Here is a 20,367-nt window from a genome sequence, read left to right as displayed (position 1 = left end):
ACTCCTTTTCCCAGTCTCTCTTCAGGGATCCCTCTGACAAGTCTGTGCTAAGGCAAGAAGTGCAGATTCTACATTCTATGGGAGCTATAGAAGACATGCCCCCTCTTCAGTGGTCAGGGGTTTTTGTTCCCAACACTTTCTCATTCTCAAAGCCAGAGGAGGTCTAATATCAATCCTAAATCTTTGGAACCTGAACAGGTATGTCAAGAAGACATTCTGGATGTTTTCCCTGGCCACAATTATATTTCTCTAGGTCCAGGAGACTGGTATACTACCCTTAACTTACAGTATACCTATTTCAACATCTGCCAGGGCATTTCTGCCTCTCTCCAGGTTTCAAACTCTGCAGGACCTATGCGTTTTCCTCAAGGAGCATCCCCAGACCACTGTAAGGGATTGCCTCAGGATTCTAGGTCATGAGGCAGCATGTATATACGTCACCCCACACACCAGACTTCAGACTGCTGCAGGCATGGCTCAGCTTGGTCTATCATCCTCAGAGTCACCACTGAGACGAGCTGGTTTGTGTTTCAGACACTGTGTTGTCTTCTCTGAACTGGTGGATGAGCCAATCCAATGTGTGCAAAGGAGTTCCCTTCTCTCCCCCTCTCCCATCCATGACTATGTTAACAGACGCCTTAGTCATGGGATGGGGAGCACCTCTGTGATAAATGAAGTGGGGGAGATAGCTCCCTTTTATGGAAACTCAACCAGCCAGTTAGCTACCAAATCCCTGTTAATAGCTGTTCTCTACATGCTTTACCTGTAAAGAGTTAAAAAAGCCCATAGGTAAAAGGAAGGGAGTGGGCACCTGACCAAAAGAGTCAATGGGAGTGGTAGAATTTTTTAAATTGGGAAAAACTTTCCCTTTGTTTGTCTGTGGTTGTTCTCCCAGAGAGGAGACACAGAGCAGCAATGCAGCCAGGTATGGAAAACCATCAGGTCATACCTAGAAACTCCTCATTTGAAACCACAGTTATATAAGTAGACCAAGAAATGTCTAGGAAGATGCGATTAGGTTTATCTCTTTTATTTCTATATGGCTTGTGGACTCCTCTGTGCTAACCCTAGGTGCTTTTGTTTTGCTTGTAACCTTTAAGCTGGATCTCAAGAAAACCATTTGTGATGTTTAATTATTATACTTGCTTTTTTAAAATCTAGCAAGAGCCTAAGTTCCAGATGTATTTTTTTCTTTTTGTTTTTAATAAAATTTACCTTTTTTAAGAACAGGATGGGGTTTTTGTGTCCTAAGAGGTTTGTGCATATGTTGTTTAATTAGCTGGTGGCAACAGCTGATTTCCTTTGTTTTCTTTCTCCGCTCTTCCTCAAAGGGAGGGTGAAAGGGCTTGAGGGTACCCCACAGGAAGGAATTCCCAAGTGCTCCTTCCTAGGTTCTCAAAAAGGCCGGGGGGGGGGGGAGGGGGTTCGCACTCGGGTAGTGGCAGCATTTACCCATCCAAGGTCAGAGAGAAGCTGTAACCTTGGGAGTTTAATACCAGCCTGGAGTGGCCAGTATAAATTGTTAGAGTCCTTGTGGGCCCCCAACTTCTTCACTCAAAGTGCCAGAGTGGGGAATCAGCCATGACAACATCCAAGCCCCGTCCAGGCCCAGGGGTTGTGGACTGCCCACTAAGCCAGGCTCCACATAAATGTTTTAGAGTTGCAAGTGATATTTTATCCATGTTAGTAGTTCCAGTCTCACATCCAAGGCAAGACTGTCCAGGTTCTCACCGACAACACCACAGTAGTGTTTTTATGGGAACAAGCAAGGTTGTGCCAGGTCCAACAGCCTTTGCCAGGAGGCAGTCAAGTTATGGAACCTGTTTATTTGGAACTCGGTCACTCTCAAGGCATCTCACCTACTAGAAGTTCAAAATGACCTGGTGCATTGTCTGTGCAGATCCTTCAATTTGGATCACAAACGTCTCTCAACACGAACGTTCTAGTTTTGGGTGTTTCACACAGGGGGCCTTCTGTCCATGGGACTATTTATGACTCCGTCAAACAGGAGGTGTCCCCATTTCTCTTCTAAGGCAAGTCACAGCCGTCGGTCAGTATTGAAACCTTTCCTGTTTCTGGAGGAAGAGGACCTCCTCTATGTGTTCTCACTAGTGCTCTGATTCCCAGGGTCTTCATCAAACTCAAGCAAGATCACAGGAGAATGATCCTTATTTCTCCAGCTTGTCCAAGACAGACGCAGTATTCAGACCTCCACAAACTGTCCTCTCAGGAACCCTTACCACTGCCAGTGACCAAAGACTTCCTAATGCAGAACATGCATCCATGCTGCACCTGAATCCTCTGGTACTGCACCTCACAGCATGGTTCATCAGTGGTTGAGTGCAGAGGAAGTGCACTGATCATTGGCTGTCCAGAACGTTCTTCTTAATAGCAGAAAACCTTCCCCCAGAGCTGCCTACCTAAGTGAAAACATTTCTTCATGTGGGGAGCCTCCCATAATGTGTGTCCAACTCAGGCCAGCATTCAGTCAATCCTAGATTGTCTTTTGAAACTTAGAGTTCAATCTAGCATTCAGCTCTGTTAGGGTACATTTTGTGGCCATTTCAGCTTTCCATCCTCTAATAAACGGCAAGACTGTCTTCGCTTACCTCATCACTACCAGATTCTTGAATGGTCTGGAGAGATTATTCCCACCGGTCTGAGAACCAACACCTTCCTGGGATTTGAATTTGTTGTTGTCTGCACTTATGGAACCTCTCATCAAGTCTTTGGTGTTATGCTCTTTTTTACACCTATCAGCAAAGGTGTCATTTTTAGTGGCCATCACTTCTGTCAGGAGGGTAGGTGAACTGAATGAATTGGTCACTGATTTACTGTATGCTGTTTTCTACAAGGTCCAACTTAGATCACACCCTCAGTTCCTCTCCAAGGTGATCTATGAATTCCACATGAACCAATTTATATATCTGCCAGTTTTCTTTCCAAAGCTGCATGTGCATAGGGTGAGAGAAGGCTCACCACTCTCGATGTTTGTCGCTTGTTGGTTTTTTACCTGCATAGGAAAAGCCCTCTTGGGCCTCTTCCCAGCTCTTTGTGCCATACACAGAACATATGAAGCGTCATCCAGTCACAACTTAGACACTTTCTAAATGGATCACCAGCTGCATCGTGGTGACTTATGCTGCTAAAGAAGTAATGCTTCCTGATAGACTCACAGCACACTCAACCAGAGCACATGCAACCTCAATGGCGTTTCTGGCACATGTCCCAATCATGGACATCAGTACAGCAACAACGTGGTCCTCAGTTCATGCTTTCATCAGACATTATGCGTTCCCTGCCGCTTCAAGGTAAGATGCAAATGTAGCCAGTTGGTCCTACAGTCTCTCTTCCAATGAGGCTCTGAGTTCTACCTCCTGAGGTAACAGCATGGTAGTCACCTACAGTGTAATGGACATATGCAAGCACTCAAATAACTAAAAAACAGTTACTTACCTGTTCTTCAAAATGTGTTGCATATGTCCATTACATGACCCACTCTCCTTCCCTGATGCATCAGAGCCTACTAACAGGTTCTAGTGTGAAGAAACTGAAGGTGGAGCAACTCCGCCCTTTATACCCTTACTCATAGCACAAAGAGCTAGATAGTGAGCAGGTACCACATGTATCACTAAGGAAAACTCTCTGGCACCGGTGCACAAGGCATATACACACCTGTAGTGTAACTGACATGCAACACATCTTGAAGAACAACAGTTACTTTCAACTGTGTTTTTTCCCAGTTGATTCTCCTTACTGCCTTTTAAAACTCAAATATCAAAATGAATACAGGCTTTCCTTTTTCTCTAGTGACAAATAGGTTTTCCCAGATGATTATAACTCTATTGCATAGTGCAGAGTCTCTCAAAGGTACTGCAGAGGCAACAGAAAGACATTGCATTGAGCAAACATCTCCCATAAGAGAATGAGAGGAAAGGTCTTGACTTTGCTTGATTGCAGGTCATTCATTTTACACATATGTTGCACTTTTTGATATGTCTTCAGTTTGGTGAATAGGTTGGAACTGTTCAGTGGTGCAGAACTGTAATGCAGAGCAGACAAAAAGTGTAGTAAAGATCAAGTGTAAATAGTCTCTTGGCCTATCAAAGGCTGTTATCAAGTGTCTTGATGTTTTTGGTCTTTTGGCCTTGAGATGAAAACCTTGTCTGTGTCTCTTGGACCTTGAAGTGAAAAAAAATTATCTAAGTCATTTAAACAGTATGTTCTTTAGACAAGACTAACACAGTTCATTAAAGGGGACCTGCAAAAGGCTAGGAGGAGGGGAATTGGCAGTTGGATTGGTTTTTGCTACTCCTGCTTGTTTTCCCCCCTTCTCCATCCCTTTAGAAATGTCAGGGATGTCAGGTCTTGGCTTCTCTTATCTTTGTTGGAGAACTTCTTGGTTGACTGGGAGCTCACTCAGCTACTAACTGAAGTTGCGCTTTGAATCCTTAACACAGAAAGCTTTTCTCTCAAATCTTGGAGATAAATGGGTATAAACAAAATCAGTGCTGACAGTCTGAATAAAAATCACTTCCCCTCTCTATTAATCTGGTTGCATTTAAAGAGGAACCTAACTTTCTTTTCCTTTGTAGATCAGATGTGAAGCAGTAGCTCTCACGCTGGTCTGTGAAGCCCCAATAGTCTGTAAAGTCCTTCCTGGTGGCTCCCAAAATGAAACATTGAGAACAAAGTCAGAAGGGTTGGTCAGGGCCACAGCATAGAAAAGGATACCCCTTTCTGTCTTGCTCATATATGTGCTCATGTGCACACACTTGTGAGTACACACTCACAAAGCAGACTCCAGAAAGAAGTATATGAAGGTCTAGCATCTTAAAGAATGAGGAAATAAGTGGATCAGACCCTCCCATTGTCATGGGCCCTTGTGATCTAGTCCACTGCAGAGCACGAGGTTTAAATATAGTTTGGGTTATTCCTTAAAAATCCATTATTGCTCCAATGTTTATTGAATGAACAGTTGCCCTGTCAAGGGTTAGCTAAGAAGTGACTCTGTTCTGTAACACCAGAGTAAACTCTGATGGCAAGTCATTCCTTTAATCAGCTCTCAGAGAGAGGCATCCTCCTGTGCATTAGTTCTTGATTTTCATAACTTTTACCTGAATTCTGCCTGACTTTCCCCCCTGACTTCTGTCTATTAAAGAGTTTTTTAAATCCCCGTATTTACCAATGATGCTAATCATCAATGCAGAATGACTTGTTCCGTCACCCACACCTTCCAGAAATGAAAGGGTTAACTTAATTAGTACTTTTACACTTCCATTCCCTCCAATTTTGTTTTGGTGTTTCTGAGTTTTTTGGCGAATTTTACTGCTTGTTGAAATAAGAGACTGATGGTACTGGCTGTTAAATCCTGATGCTTTTGGAGCTGGCCAGATGCAAGACAAACTTCTGTACAAAGCCCTAGGCTGTGACACCCTCTGCTTTTCCTATACAGTCAGTAGCATAGGCATTGGTGCCAGACTATGTGCAGTAGTTTTGTGATGCAGATACACACTTACTCGAGAATAAACAGAGATTGTCAAAGACTTCACTTTGAAATCCAGCTCTTCATGTGTGCATCTTCATAGATTACTTTGCAGCTTCAAATCCAGTTTCTTCCCCCTTCATCCATTTTTAAAATCCCCTCCATTTTCTGTTACACACAAGGAAGGAATAATTAAAATAACCACACGTTTTTAATTCATTAAATTCACCCTATTGTTTGATCTTCTTCCAAGATTCTTAAATTCTGTCAGCAAGTTAAGGAAAATTGGGGAGGAAAAACTGGGATTATAGTTCATTGTCTTTAGCACAAGCACTTTTGCTATGTGATTTTTCAGGGCTTAAAGAATTAATCAAATGTCTCTAAAAGAGACCTATCTGTTGCTCTCTCTTGATCTGAGACTGATACGGTGTGGATGGAAAAATGTGCTTTCCATAATCAAAGAGGGCTTTCTGAACCCAAAGCAGTGGTAACTTAACTGTTTCTCTTCAGGAATAAATCCATGGGGACACAGCTCCTCTGTCTGATAAAGGATTGGTACAAATGAGTTCTTTTACCCAAAACTACTTTTTTATTAGCTTTCAAGCACATACATACACTCATGCTGTAGCAGTAGGTTTTAGAGCATTACAAAACTTCATAGTTACCCAAAGTTTGAAATGGCTTTGAGTAATCAACAGCTAGACTTTTGGGGGCCCTCCTTCCGTCCAGCTGCTGGGGAGTTTAGGTGTCAGCTCCTTGCCCAAAGAGACGCTTCCTCGGGCTATTCCGAGGTGTTTACTTTTACTTTTTTTATAGCTAACTTTTACAAAACACATAAATTATAGTAACCCCTAGTGCATTACCAGTTTTTCTAGTTTTAGCAAATTGCTTATTATTTTTATTAATAAAAAATCCTAATATTTCTAGTCATAATAAACTTATATATTAGAGGCACCCAAATACAAGATCGCTATTCATTTACTTTTTTTTACTTTTATGGTTGGTTAACATTTTCCCTTCCTCCCATTTTAATTAGCAAAACGACAAACATGCAACTATTTGGCCTTGTCTCTTAGAGTCCTAAAAATTATTCCTAGCTATGTGGTGTTTGGTTTTCAGCTAGCAGTGACTGGACACACAAAATGGCTGACTACAGTTATGTTAAGTTCTAGTGTTACAATGGGGTATCTAGAAATTGCTGAGAGATCTGTTTATGAACATCTAATACTTATCTAATCTGTACATGCAACATTGCAGATTTGTGGGAGGAGTCTGTTAGTTAAAAGATCAGCAGATGCAAATCCAAGGGGAAGGGCAGCCTGGGGTTTCTTTTCTCTTGTATTGTCTTGCTCTCTCACCACTGGTTTTCTTTCCCCTTGGATCTTAGCATATGCATCTTCCATCCACACCTGCTAAAGTGAGAGTGTCCTCATTTTCACAAAACATTTCACAGTGATAAGGTTTCACTGTAATAACCTCCCCACTCACACACCCTCAAACTCCTTATGAGCTAGATTTTAGGTCAATTTCCCCCTTATTTCCATTCCCTTCATTCAGCTCCTTGCTTGAGGTGGGGGTTGCTGATGCTGATAACATTGCTGGCAGGAGTATCAGAGCAGCACCAAGTTACTGCTAGACTGGAATGAGACAAAGTCCCCTTTCCACCTCTCCCACTCCAATCTGCTCCATTCCTAAGGAGCCAATTTGTGACTGAGGGAGAAACCTCAGAGCCCTTCCTCTGTGACAGACCAGTGCAATCAATTCTTAGTCATACTCCTTGTCGTATCAAAGGTCCAATCTGGTTTTTGAAATGTTTTCATTCTGTTACATGACCAGAGTATAGTAGAATTAACTCTACAGCTGGCACTATGGAGTATCTCCAGCCTGATCCCGGACCCATCAGTCACATGAACAGAGCCAGTAAGGGTTTGACACTTTTATCAGTCCCTTCCTCTCCTTACTCCAAGAAGTATCACTTTTTCATTCTGCTTTTGTTGACTCAATTGCAGCTGCTCCAAATTTATTCATTTCTTCACAAAGCTCCTCAAGTGGAAGCCTCTGTTAGCGCGGGATGTTTTTATAAATTCCATGTGGGATTTTCTCTGGGGAATATCTAATTATCTATAGGAATGTAGGGAGCAATAGTAAAAGGACCACAGTGCTCCCAGTGCTGTTCTCCCATATAGACTGTAATGGGCTTTTACTGAAACTTTCCCTGATAGAGTGTTTCTGTCTTGGATTTCTTCTCCCCAACCTTCTTCTCCCTGTTCTTCTGTTGTATGGTTACCATCTTTATCGTGAACAACCTTCCCTCACACCCAGAAGAGTGATGAAAAATATTCCTTTAAAAAAATCACACATCCATACACACTGCCTACAGTTTCTCAGTTCCAGTCTGTGCTGTGTGATGGAAGTAAACATTCTTGGAAAGCTGAGCTCTGCAAATTACAAGTATTGAGAATTTCAGTTATGGTTCTTGATAGCAACATTGTTAAAATTCTGGAAGTCTACAACATTAATAGCACTGGAGTTTATCCCCAGGAATTTGCTACAGCTGACGGGTGAAGTGGAAACACTTATTTTCAGAAGTCATTTTACAGGGTAGCTCAGAGCACAAACTCTGATTGCATGAACATTAGTGTTGTTATATCGCATGTGGAAGTTACCTAGTGTCATGTTTGCCAGATAAGTGGAAGGAAATCAGCAAGAGCAGTGCAGTAAGGCATTGTATGGTGTTTGTTTTCAAATTCAGTTTGTTAAATTCAGGGTAAATGAAAGACTGAAGATATTGTGCCTTTGTGTTATGAGCACTGGTGTAGTGTAGTTGAGTTAATCACAGTACATAGAAAACATGCTTTCCAACTAGATTAGGGGTGGATATTTAGCCAGCCTGAAATAAATATCACCTTAAATGTAGTTTTTCTTTACTGAAATACTGGTATCTGAAAGATTTTTATAGGGTTTTTTGTAAACTATTATATTATTGGGTTGCCTGTTTCTTTAATATAAGGGAATAAAGTTCAACGTCCAAGAGATGCTCTTGCGACAGGAATTCTGTTTTTTATATAATTTTCACTTCATTGTTTCAGATTGCTATCAAAGAGCAACTCCACGAGACTCAGGGAATGTGTGAATATGCAGTCTATGTTCAAGGTATGCCAGATGAAGACTATGTAAATAAGTTACTGAGTTACTTCTGGTTTGAAATGCAATTCCCTGTTTTAAAAAAAACAGTCCACAAATATAAATACCATATGTGAACTCTAGCAGGACTTATGAAAATGTGCTTGAGTGCATAGACATGCTATAACTGAGTGCATAGACATGCTATAACTTCTGAAATATTTCTACTTGCCTGGTTTAATTTTCAAATCCATGGTTATCACTTTAATGAACAGATTGGTTCTTCTTGTGAGTACATGGATTTTTCTTGGTAATCCGATATCTTCAGATCTTCCTGGAACTGCTGATGCTTGGCTCTGGTTATAATTGGCCCTGTGCATTTGACTGTGTCATGTGAAATGTGTTTTTTGTTAGAGCCATATTCTTTAAGGTAATTGTTTGGTTATGGTTTCCTTTAAGGATGCATTAATGTTCAGTATATAGTGGCTGCTGTGTTTGCTTACACAGTCAGAACATTCATTGCCTTGGAATGTTATGAAAATGAAAAGCATTATCTCAAACCACCCTCGATTCTTTAGAGTACCACAATCTGTTCTCGAGATGAAAAGAAAGAGATTTATTTTGTAAAGGAACATGGCCCTGAAGGCTGACGTTCCCTGTGTCATGTTGGAGAATGTAGGCAGGGGGATGATCTGAAGGTCATTGGTGAGCATCAGTGCTGCAGTTCAAATTGCAGTACACTGGAACATTTCAGGGGCTAAGAGAATTTCAGACTTTCTGTTACTGAAGACTTAGGGCTCCCTCCCCTCTAAAGTGGTTTTCAGCCTCGAAGCAAACACAGTCCTGTGTTCACCCTAGCTCAGTCAGTGCTGGCACCTCAGCCTACTCAAATATGAGTTTCTGGTTATGTTGCTGTAATACAGGGAGCATCTGAATGGAAACTGTTACAGTCCATCTGTCCTCCCTGTACAGTCCAGGCCTGCCAGTGATGCAGCTTGTCTTCCCTACAGAGTAATGAACTAATTTGCCTTGTGTGTGTTGCTTTGCAGCTTTGATATTTCGCTTAGAAGGGAAGATTCAAGAATCCCTAGAACTTTTTCAGACATGTTCCATTCTAAATCCTCAGAGTGCTGACAACCTCAAACAGGTGGCGCGATCACTGTGAGTGTCATTTTATTCCCACACTCTGAAGTGTCACACAGGACATGGCAAGCTTTGTTCCAGATGCAAAGTTAATACCATTTAGATCCCAAGTATGTTTCCTCACCATCAGCACTTGGATTGGTTTCCATAGACGAGAACTCCCTATTAAATTAGGATCTCTATCACAGTGCATCTGTCTAGTTGTAAACATTGATGCTCTTTCATGACTTTTTTTTTCATTGTATTTTAATGCTTGGGGACAAGTAATAATGATGATTAGATCAAGAGCTGTTAATGCAGGTATGTGCTGTGCAGGTTTGTACCACCAAGCCCTGCCTGTGTGCATGTGATTGTGTGTTGGGCACCTGTCTCTTTGGGAGTTAGACCCAGATCTGCAAAGATAGTTAGGCGCCTTTCTCCCTTGGTCAAAGGGAGCATTGCAGAAGCAGTGCATTCATGCCCATGAAGAGAGCACTCACTTCTCTCAGCAGTGATCCTCTGGCTTGCTAGAGATCAGCATTGACTCACTACAAAGAGATCTTCTTCCTACTTAGATTGTAGATGTCTTAAGACAGAGAGATGTCATTGGTAGACTGCAAAGCAGTGTGCAGACCTATGGGGTATGTAAATAATAATAATCTCCTTGGCTGGTAGGTTGGTGGCTGCACAGTGTGGCCTCATGCTTAAATGGCAGAGAAAAGTAAAAATTGAAATTCTTTCACAGGTTTCTGTTGGGGAAACACAAAGCAGCTATTGAAGTATACAATGAAGCCGCTAAACTCAACCAGAAGGATTGGGTAAGTACAGAGCCTTTTGCCATACGTAGTTCACTAGAATCTTTCTTGGGTCACAGTCAAACATAGACCCATGCAGCATGTTTGTATTCTGCAGGAAAAAAGCCTTCTTGTCAAACCCTGCATAGCCATGTTCAGTACACACTGAGCTAGATTACTTTAAGGATAGATATGGGAAGCACCTGTCCAGCCCAGAAACCCTCCAGTACCACTGACATCCTATGGGTAATTGGGTAACTTGTTCCAGCGGTACCCAAAGTAGTGCAAAACCACCCCCAAATAACCAATGGGCTGCACTGAGTGATGTCTGTCTTTGCAAAATTCAGGACCACTGTTACAGGACTAATAATAAATAAAACCCTCCCAACTAGGAGAAGAGCTGAAAGAAGAGATCTGCAAAGAGCAATGAGTGTAAAGTGAGCTGGTGGGAGGTAAGGAAAGAGAGAGGTTGTGGTTCACAGCTCCTTGAGAAAGAGACTCCAAGGGAAGTGCTGTGTTTCTGCACATGGGCTCTCATGCTGCAAGCCATTGATCATATGCATGCTTAAAACAAAGTATATCGGGCCTGATTCCCAGAGGCTCAAGCACCATTGACTTCATCTGTGCCTTTAGGTGCTCAGCACTTCTATAAATTAGGCCCAATATGTGTGGGTATTTGGTACCACTCTCTCTTCTTCCACCCACTCTGTGCTGAACAGCGAGTACAACTTTTACCTGGAGCTGTGCAAATGATGGACGTTTCAGGTCACTGGCAATTCTGAAAAATCTAAAAATAGTTTCAGTTCAAATCAAAACGAAAGTGTTTTTTAAAAATTTTTGATGAATCAAAGAGTGTTTTAAAAAAGTAAATGAATAATTTGGGGTTGAACAAGGTGTTTCATTTTGACAAAATTGCAATGTTTCAACGTAAACAACAGATTTTGACGTAGACCAATATTAAACCTTTTTGATAGTTTGTTTTAAAATAAAAATAAAGGAAATTTCTACATGCAAGTTGTTTCTAACTGAAAAATCAAAACGTTTTGATTTTTTTTTAAATGTTGTTTGTTTTTTTCCCACCAAAATGATTTGGCAAAACCAGCAGTAATTTGGGAAACATTTTGGGGTCTTCGAATCTGCATTTTTACCTGGAAAATGTTTTGGCCAAAAATTGTCACCCAGCTCTGCTTTTATCAAATGGATTGCCTTTCAACCCCATTCTTTCCTAAGGGTAGGTCTGCACTGTAGTTGGGAGATGTGATTGCAGCCTGTGTAGATCCACCCCAGCTATCTTTGGCCTAGCTAGCTCGAGTAGCAATAGCAGTGATGCCACGGCAGTAGGAACGGCAGCTGCATCCTAGGCGGGTGGCGCTAGCTCATGCAGCTGCCCATGCTGCTGCAGCTTCACAGCTGTCGCTCCGTGAGCTGGCTTTGATCTAGCTAAATTAAAACTAGTTTGAGTATGTCTCCAAGTACTGCAAATATACCTCCTGATTGCAGTGTAATCCTGCCCTAAGTAAACAAACTATCTGTGGCGTGTGCTGGGCATGGCTTTAAACCTATGGTTTACTACCCCGTCTGGCAGGCATCGACAGGTATCTCCATAACATGCTCAGTGCTGGAGTCAGAGTTGATACTTCCACTTTCCTTGTATGGAAGCACCCTACCAACTTAACCCAGCCTTGAGTTGCGCTTTGTGTCTTTACCATTCTTCACAACTGGAGGGGTTGTATGTAGGAGAGGGCCATTCTGTTGTGATAGGAGGGTAAAATATTTCATAGACTGCATTCTCCCTGCTAGAGATCTACCTAGTGCATGTAGAGAATTTCTACACTGGTAAAGTGGGGTACATTATTAGCAGAGGAAGAAGGGAAACTTGTGGGGGTGCTCTGCTGCTTGGCATAGCTCCTCCCATCCCCGAAAAGACAGCATGTAGCTTGTCTGTTAACAAATTCTTAGCCATGAACTGGATGGGTGTAAATGTTTCCTATGGTGCCACCAGCATAGTTAGGATGCTGAAAGGATCCCAGCCTCTCTGGTATAGGACCTGTATTCTGGTCAGCTAGGCCCACTTTCCAATTGTGTCCAGTTGGGCCAAAATTTCACACACATCCCCTGAATCATGGGGTTTATCATAGGCTAGGGATGTTTTGAGAACGCCTCTTGGTATAATAGAGGTCACATGTGATAGGTTCATATCTCCCCACTGGGAATCCAGTGCAGTCTCAGCCAAGTATATATCCCTTTGCACAGGCCTTCCCTCTTTTGTCCTCACTGCTCTCTTGCTGTCACCTCCCCTGGGATGCTCACTTCTTTATGCTGAGGATAAAGCCAAATAGATTATCAAAATGGCTGAAGTGTAGCGAGTTCTCTGAACTACAAAGTCCATGGAGGTTCCCATCCAAACCAATAACTGTTACTAGTCTCTTTCTGATTATCCAGTGCCAAGTTCACCCTTATGCAGCTTTTTCCTTTATATGTAGGAGATCTGCCACAACTTGGGCGTGTGCTACATGTACCTGAAGCATTTCAACAAGGTAACTCAAGTTCTTGTCTTGTCCAAACAAATCACTGAGAGCCTGTCTACATGGTGTGGCAATGCACACCAGATGGGTGTGAATTCTAATGCGCGCCAACGTGTTGTCACTAGCTAGTCCATGTAGACCCTGCTGGTGTGCGCTAAAACTTCTCACATTAAGGAAGTTTTAGCACCAGCAGGGTTTACACAGGCCAGATAGTGTGCAACAGAATTCACGTGCTGTAGAATTCACACCCCTCTAGTGCACATTATCCCACCATATAGACAAGCCTTAACACATCACTAGAGACCTGATTCTCTTTTCAGTAGTTTTACTGATAAAGGGATCACGTACAGTCAGGTTAGTTTCTTAGCTGTTTCAAATGTTTGATCTGTTGTGATAATCGGGTCTACAAATTTACCCTAATTGGAGCTCAACTATAAGAAGTGAGTGAAAGTTTTATAAAATGTCACAATACCAATAAATGTTGATGGGAAAAGGTACAAAATGGAGAAACAAATCTGAATTAGTCCACACAAAATGGCCTATTGACATACCTCAAGGATTGTTGAGATCATGCCTAGTAAACAAGAGAAGTGTGGGACTGGAAATCCGTGAACCAAAATAGGTCTGTCGGAAATTAGGCCTATTTGGTGGACAAAATAACAATGGGCTAATCTGCCCATCACTTGACTTTTGGGTTTCTCAAAAAGAGACTTTGAGAGATGAAAATGAGCAGAGTGGCTACCACAATGCTGGCTGACAGACAGGGAAGGAGCAAGTTTCACTATCATGGCTGCCATCCCCACTGTCTCCGGGGTCCCCAGACTTTCTTCATCCTAATCCTGAGAGATGCCTGACCAGTCTGAGCCAAAAAGAGGGAGCCGGATGACACTGCCACCTCCATCGGCTCGGCTAAATCTCTACCTGGGATGTGAGACTTCATCTGCCCCACACCCTTTCTTGTGTGTTCTTTTCTTGACCCACCTTATTTCTTCTCTTTCCTATCTTTCTCCTTTTGCTTTATGTCGAATAAGAGTCTGGCTCAACTGGCCAAAACTGCATATTTTGCAACATTGCTGTAAATCTGTGACCACAAAGAGGCAGGTAAAAGCAATGCCCTAAATAGTCTGATGCTGGTGCAAGTTTGCCAACTCTCTCAGTGGCTGATAAGACTGTGTGCTGGGCTTGTGTTTTTCCAGCAGTGAGGTTGTAAGTGAGAGTCAACACCAGAGACAGAAATTGTATTTCCTATCTTTGGTGTTTTTTTATTTCCCCTTCTATGTGTTTGTCTTGTTTTGCCTTCTAGAAAACAAGATCAGACTTTAATGACAACTCCAGTCCATCTCAACTAACTTGTCTTTTCCCCCAAAGGACAGTTATTACCATCTTAATACCGTCTAGACAACTGTCAAACAAAGCAGAGTTTTCTTCTAAAGACTCTCTACAGCTAAAGGGAAAGGGAACAAGAGATGTTAAAATGAAAGCTTCACTTAATACTTTTCATTTCTAATGCTTTAGCTGTTTTTTTCTCCTCTTTGTACCTGTACTGAAAGGTTACAAAGGATTTTTAATGGTGTGTTTACCGTGGCACTAAGCAGGCTCTATACCAAACCCCAAACCTTGTTTAAAACCGTTTAATGTTGCACGGTTAGGGTATATTTTTCTGTAGTATCTGGCTGATGAATCTTGCCCATATGCTCAGGGTTTAGCTGATCGCCATATTTGGGGTCGGGAAGGAATTTTCCTCCAGGGCAGATTGGAAGAGGCCTGGAGGTTTTTCGCCTTCCTCTGTAGCATGGGGCACAGGTCACTTGCTGGAGGATTCTCTGCTCCTTGAAGTATTTAAACCATGATTTGAGGACTTCAATAGCACAGACATAGGTGAGAGGTTTTTTGCAGGAGTGGTGGGTGAAATTCTGTGGCCTGCGTTGTGCAGGAGGTCAGACTAGATGATCATAATGGTCCCTTCTGACCTAAATATCTATGAATCTATATTTACACTGCATTTAAACACCCACATCTGGCCCATGCAAGCTGGCCCAGGCTGCGGAGCTATAAAATTGCAGTGTGGACATTTATGCTTGGGCTGAAGCCTGAGCTCTGGGACCCTGCGAGTGGGGAGGGTGTTTAATTGCAGTGTAGACATACTCTGAAGGTCATGTTAACACTTTTGTTTCTTTGGGCCTATTTATTCCACCTATGTTAATCCAACAGAGCTCTCTGTTTATAAACTCACAAGAGCAGCTACATCAGTAAAATTCTGGCATTCAGCCCTTTACAAATCAGCCACTAATGAGTCCGTAACTAACAGATGTATCCCCTGGCAGTGTGCAGAGTGAAATGAGGTTTGGAGGTGGCCAAAAGGGGATGGTGTAAGCCTCTTAGACCCTGTCTAAACTAGACTTCTTGGTCATGCTGTAACTCAAGATTGACACTTCATTCAAGTTAACCAACAGGACTATAAATGAAAATGTGGACATCTTCCCAAATGTTGGTGGCTCACTCTAGGCTAAGCCATAGAATAAACTTCATTTCCTGTTTAAAAGCAATGTGGGGTGTTTATATTTGCCATTGCAGTTGTGGGAATTAACTTGAGTAAACTGGCAACCAGTGAATTTGGGTTACAAAACGACCAAGAACTCTAGTCTAGACAGGATCTGACAGGTCTTGTCTGAACTAGGATTTTCCAGAGAGTATTTCCATTTTTCAAAGAAGTCTTCTAGCCATTCTGAGATGACCCCTAGAGTTTGCCTGTCTAGCTGGATAACAAACCATGCTCTGACACCAGGGGATGCTCCTCCTGTCTTGGAACCTTTTACAAAGGTGTAGATGAGTTTCTAGCCTCATGGAGGTGGTTATAACTCATGGGATGTACCTTCCTGAAGATGGAAATGGTGTAAGGCCCAAATCCTGGCCCCAGCATATGGTCCAAGCAGCTGGGCTCAGTGGTGGGAAGTTCTCAGGGGCTGAGAAAGGGCTCTGCACAGGGCTGAGGGCAGGATTTGGAGATTCCATGTTGGAGGTAGCAAGGGGTCCTGTGCACTGTAGAGCAGCTGAGCTGGAGGGGCTCATCTTTTTCCCTGCCTCCATGGCAGGCTTGCTAGTGGTGCAGAAGCTACTCCCACAGGAAGCCTGGAGCAGAGGTCACAGAGCAGCTCTGCTGCTGTGGAGTGGCTGGATGGGGGTGGATGCATTGGCAGTGCTTTTGGGGCTTAGCAACTAATAAAAGAACACCTAGGAAATTTGAAATTGGACTCTTGATCCCCTTGCACTCCCTCCAAATATGTCATTTCATGCTACTCACTTAGGTGTCACTGCATAGCTTCCCCTGATGAGAACTGAGCTGCTGGTGTTGATTTTGTGAGGTGTCTGTTTTAGATGGAAAACACAGAATTTCAAGGGAACGATTGGTTCCCAATTTGATCTCCCCACTCCCTGCCTCTAAAAATGTAAAAATTCCCTTACTAATCAATCCCTGGCAGAGAGAAAATATTGTCTGCTGCCTCAAGTGGGAGCTGTATTCGTCTTAAAATCAGTATTGAATTACACAATCTAAGTGCACCATCAAGCCAGGGTGGTGGACTCACTGTATCTGTTACAGTCCACATCACAGCAAGGTTGTAGTTAGGTCAGGCCTCCTTTAAAACTGCTTCTGTTAAGAATACTGCAGTCTTTGTATTGAGCTCATACTTAGAGCCCTGCATGGATACAAAATTTGTATCTGCATCCGATCCACAATCTGCAAATATGGTCCGTGGATATCTGCATCCAGAGATTTGCAGGGCTCTACTCATACACCTTTCCCTATCATTGCAAAGCAACAGCGAGATGTTTAGAAGGTAGGTCCATATCTGTGACCTGCCATCTGTGATGATGTCCCTTCATTCATTTGGCTTATGGGGAAAATATAAGTATATCAGAATACTTTTGAAAGAAAAAGGTATCTCAAATTGGGGACCAGTTAGCCTATAAAGTGTCCCATTAGTCTGACAGCCTTACCTCTGGGGAGAGCATACTTTTTACATAACATCACATGGACCTATAAAATATAATGAAGCCTGTGGAGATGGCTGGCTGTTTAACATTTGCTGGTAATGAATATCCAGTACTGCATAAATCCTTTTCTGTCTTTTACCTTGTCAGCATCTCTTCTTTTAATGTGCCATGTGCTAGAAAGCTGCAAACTTTTATTGCCCTCCCACTGGCTCAACTTGGGAGGAAGAGGAAGATGTTACAGTAATAAGAGTTTGGAAGTGTTCCCCATTGGAGGGGATTTACGTGTGCCTGGCTAGAGCTGTTGAATTCTTTCTGCATTTACATGGCAATCCTGGCTCATTGCTAGCATGAGCATTTTGCAGTGAAGTGAACTGTAAATGCATATTTTAAGGGAACAAACTTAGCAGCCCCCAAGGGATCTCGGATACTGTACAGGAACAAATGGGCCTCTGTATCTCTCTTGGCAGATCAATATGTTTTGCTTTGACTTCAAGTGCTCAGCTTTGAAGTGCTCTCCCTAAAAACCCATGACTCCTGTTGCAGAGCTCATTTCAACAACCACCTCATAGGTTGGGCCTTTATAATAAGATTCTTCAAACTTGGCTGGAGCCTTTGATCCCTTTTCCCTCCATGTAGTAACACGAGGGTTGGTTCTCACAGCTGACAGCTTTTGGGTCATTGCTTCACTGTCAACTCTGCAACCACATTGATTTTACTCTCTCTGTTCTGTGTGTGGTTTTGTGTGTAGGCAAAAGACCAGCTGAACGATGCCTTGCAGCTCAACAGGCATGATCTGACATACATGATGCTGGGAAAAATTCACCTGCTGCAAGGGGAGACCGACAAAGCCATCGAAGTCTATAAGAAAGCAGTGGAGTAAGAATTTCATCCCCCCACCTCTTTAGGAGAATTTTGATTGGTGAATTCAGGAATGTGTCTGATGATTTTAAAATGACAATGCTCCTGGGCAGATCTGGGATTTCCCATCTGTGTGACCATCTCTGTTCTTGGCTGCAGTGCTCTTACTCCAGCTGACAATGTGTCAGGGATAGAGGTACCTCTTTGAAGCCCTTGCCAAGAGAAGAGTGGAGCCCTTGCCAAGAAATGAATGGAGGTGCTGGGAGCAAATGTATACAAAATCCACTTCTCCAGTCCCATGATTCATGTGCTAAAGCCTGAAACACAGAGCTGAATGGTTGCTGCTCACGACTGTCACAGCTTTACTGTTGGCAAGAGCAGTGAGCAATCAACAGCCATTTTGAACTTACTGGATTGTTATATACTTCACTGGGTGAATTTTTGATGCATGAAAGTGAGGATCTAATAGCCTGGCTAGAGCCAGGCTGGTGCTGTAAGTTTTCCAGCCCAGTCCCTCAATCCTGATCTGCATTGTCCCACACCAGCTAAATTAGCAGTGGTTTTGCATAGTGGACAGATGTCCAGGAAAGAAAATTGGCAGTTACTGCTGCTCATTGGAACTGTGCATACAGCTAGTCTGAGCTAAAGCATCCTATTAGTTTTGTTACCCCATCCCCATCCTCTCCTGTTTCTCATCCCCGTTGGCGGTGGTGTAATTTATTATTTGTATTATCATACCCAAACAGAGAACAAAAGACGTTACAACCTAATATGCCTTGCCTGTTGTAGATTCCAAACTTTGAGGAAGGGACAGTCCTTGCTTTATCCTTGTACAGCACTTTGTACAACGGGATTTCAACCTGGTTGAGACCTCTAGGTGTTAGCACAATGCACCTTCCAAACTGGGGTGTGGAACCTAACTCTCTGTATAAGCAGCTAGTTCATTAGTATGTGGTGTCCCCAATCTGCTTTTTCTCTCTTTGCTGCTCATTATTTATTATTTGCTTGAAAGGCCTTGAAAATGTGGAGCCTTTTTAAAGAGCCTACAAAACTGTACATGAGGTAGAGTTAGAGATGAGGGCTTGGGAATCATAAACTGCAATTGAAAATACATGACACATTCATTGTAAGTGTCCATTTGGGGTGAGTCTGTCTTGTTCTCAGTTCAGCTGAATGGGGTAGTGTAAGTTACCCATCAGCCACAAAGCTATTGCCTGCATTCTGCCTTGGGAAAGGTGATCTTGTGGTTAAAACAGATCTGTTTCCAGCTCTGACAGTGATTTTGAGATCTTAAGCAAGTCATTTAACCTCCTGCACTTCAGTTTACCCACATAAAATATTACCTACTTCCCAGAGGGGCATGAGGAGTGATTAATTTTTGTAAAACATTTTGAGGTGCTCAGATATAACATGTGGTGGTGAAGGTGATATTATTAGTTGGTTATATTTGCAGTAGTAACAGGGATATTTCTTACATTGAGTGGAGTCTCAGGGGTTCCACACTTCACCTTGTATTAGTACTGCCAAGAATTGTAAAACTTTGGGTTTTGTATTTCAGGTTTTCTCCAGAAAACACAGAGCTCCTTACGACCCTGGGTTTACTCTATTTGCAGGTACAAAACACTGCTGGCTACTATGTGGACCTAATTATATTTTAAATGGCTTGGCAGTTGCATATGGAGTAAATTTCTATTCATCTCCATGTGAGTTTGACATATTTCTCAAAAGGGCACATCAGACAAGATGGAGCTTGCTCCTCTATCTCTTCTTTTCTCATTTGTCTCCTGAAGGGAAGTAACTTGATTTCCTAGTTCTGAGCCAGAGCAGGAATTCTATTTGGCTATTGCCCTAATTGTGTCACTCACTCTTCCAAGTACAGTAAAACATGACTAGTCATTACCTTGTTTCTGGGGAAGGAGCTTAGCGAGTTATTCTCTTAGAAAAGCAGCCATGAAATTGTTTAACACTAATGCACCTTGGAGAAAATCAGAATTGATTTAAATAACACAGGCACGTTTATCATTAGGGACTTGGGTCATGAGCAAAAGATCATCTGTCTCCCAAATTACCTCCTCATTGCAGTATTTGGTACAGCTGTCATCCTTTGCTGAAGGGGGCTGCAGGCCAAGATTGAAGGACATCAGTAGAGCTGTGGAGGGAGCAGGAGAGGCAGAGCAAAGTATGGTGCCTGGGCAGAGTAGCATGGGCAGAAACTTGCACAACTGTCCACACTGTGACTTTGCTTTTTTGTGGTGTATCACATCCCTGGACTCCAAAATTCATTCCAAATACCTTGCCAGTCTTGATTGTCTCCATGAGTCACAGCAGGGGTTAGACGCCTTCTGTTAATAGGCACTGGTGCAGTTGTGGGGGAAGGGGAAGGTAATGGAGTTTGAATAAATTCATGGACCAACATGAGACACCATGGGTTGAATTTATATCTTAATTATACCAGTGCAATTCCTGA

General features: G+C 42.6%; 1 protein-coding gene across 5 annotated transcripts in view; it reads left to right on the top strand.

Moving 5' to 3' along the window:
- The window catches only part of BBS4 (Bardet-Biedl syndrome 4), a 127,984-nt gene that overhangs the window by 61,368 nt on the left and 46,249 nt on the right, over positions 1 to 20,367 (top strand). For all 5 annotated transcript variants that reach the window (XM_073363109.1, XM_073363113.2, XM_073363111.2 and 2 more), the window contains exons 4-9: positions 8,575 to 8,638; positions 9,658 to 9,769; positions 10,476 to 10,548; positions 13,008 to 13,061; positions 17,791 to 17,918; positions 19,459 to 19,513. In XM_073363109.1, the coding sequence (XP_073219210.1) occupies positions 8,575 to 8,638; positions 9,658 to 9,769; positions 10,476 to 10,548; positions 13,008 to 13,061; positions 17,791 to 17,918; positions 19,459 to 19,513 (486 nt within the window). The remainder of the gene's footprint in view (positions 1 to 8,574; positions 8,639 to 9,657; positions 9,770 to 10,475; positions 10,549 to 13,007; positions 13,062 to 17,790; positions 17,919 to 19,458; positions 19,514 to 20,367) is intronic.

Source organism: Lepidochelys kempii, chromosome 10 (assembly GCF_965140285.1).
Source record: "Lepidochelys kempii isolate rLepKem1 chromosome 10, rLepKem1.hap1, whole genome shotgun sequence".
NCBI classification, from domain to species: domain Eukaryota; kingdom Metazoa; phylum Chordata; order Testudines; family Cheloniidae; genus Lepidochelys; species Lepidochelys kempii.
Note: the sequence above shows the minus strand (reverse complement) of the source record. Positions and strands in the feature narration are given on the sequence as shown.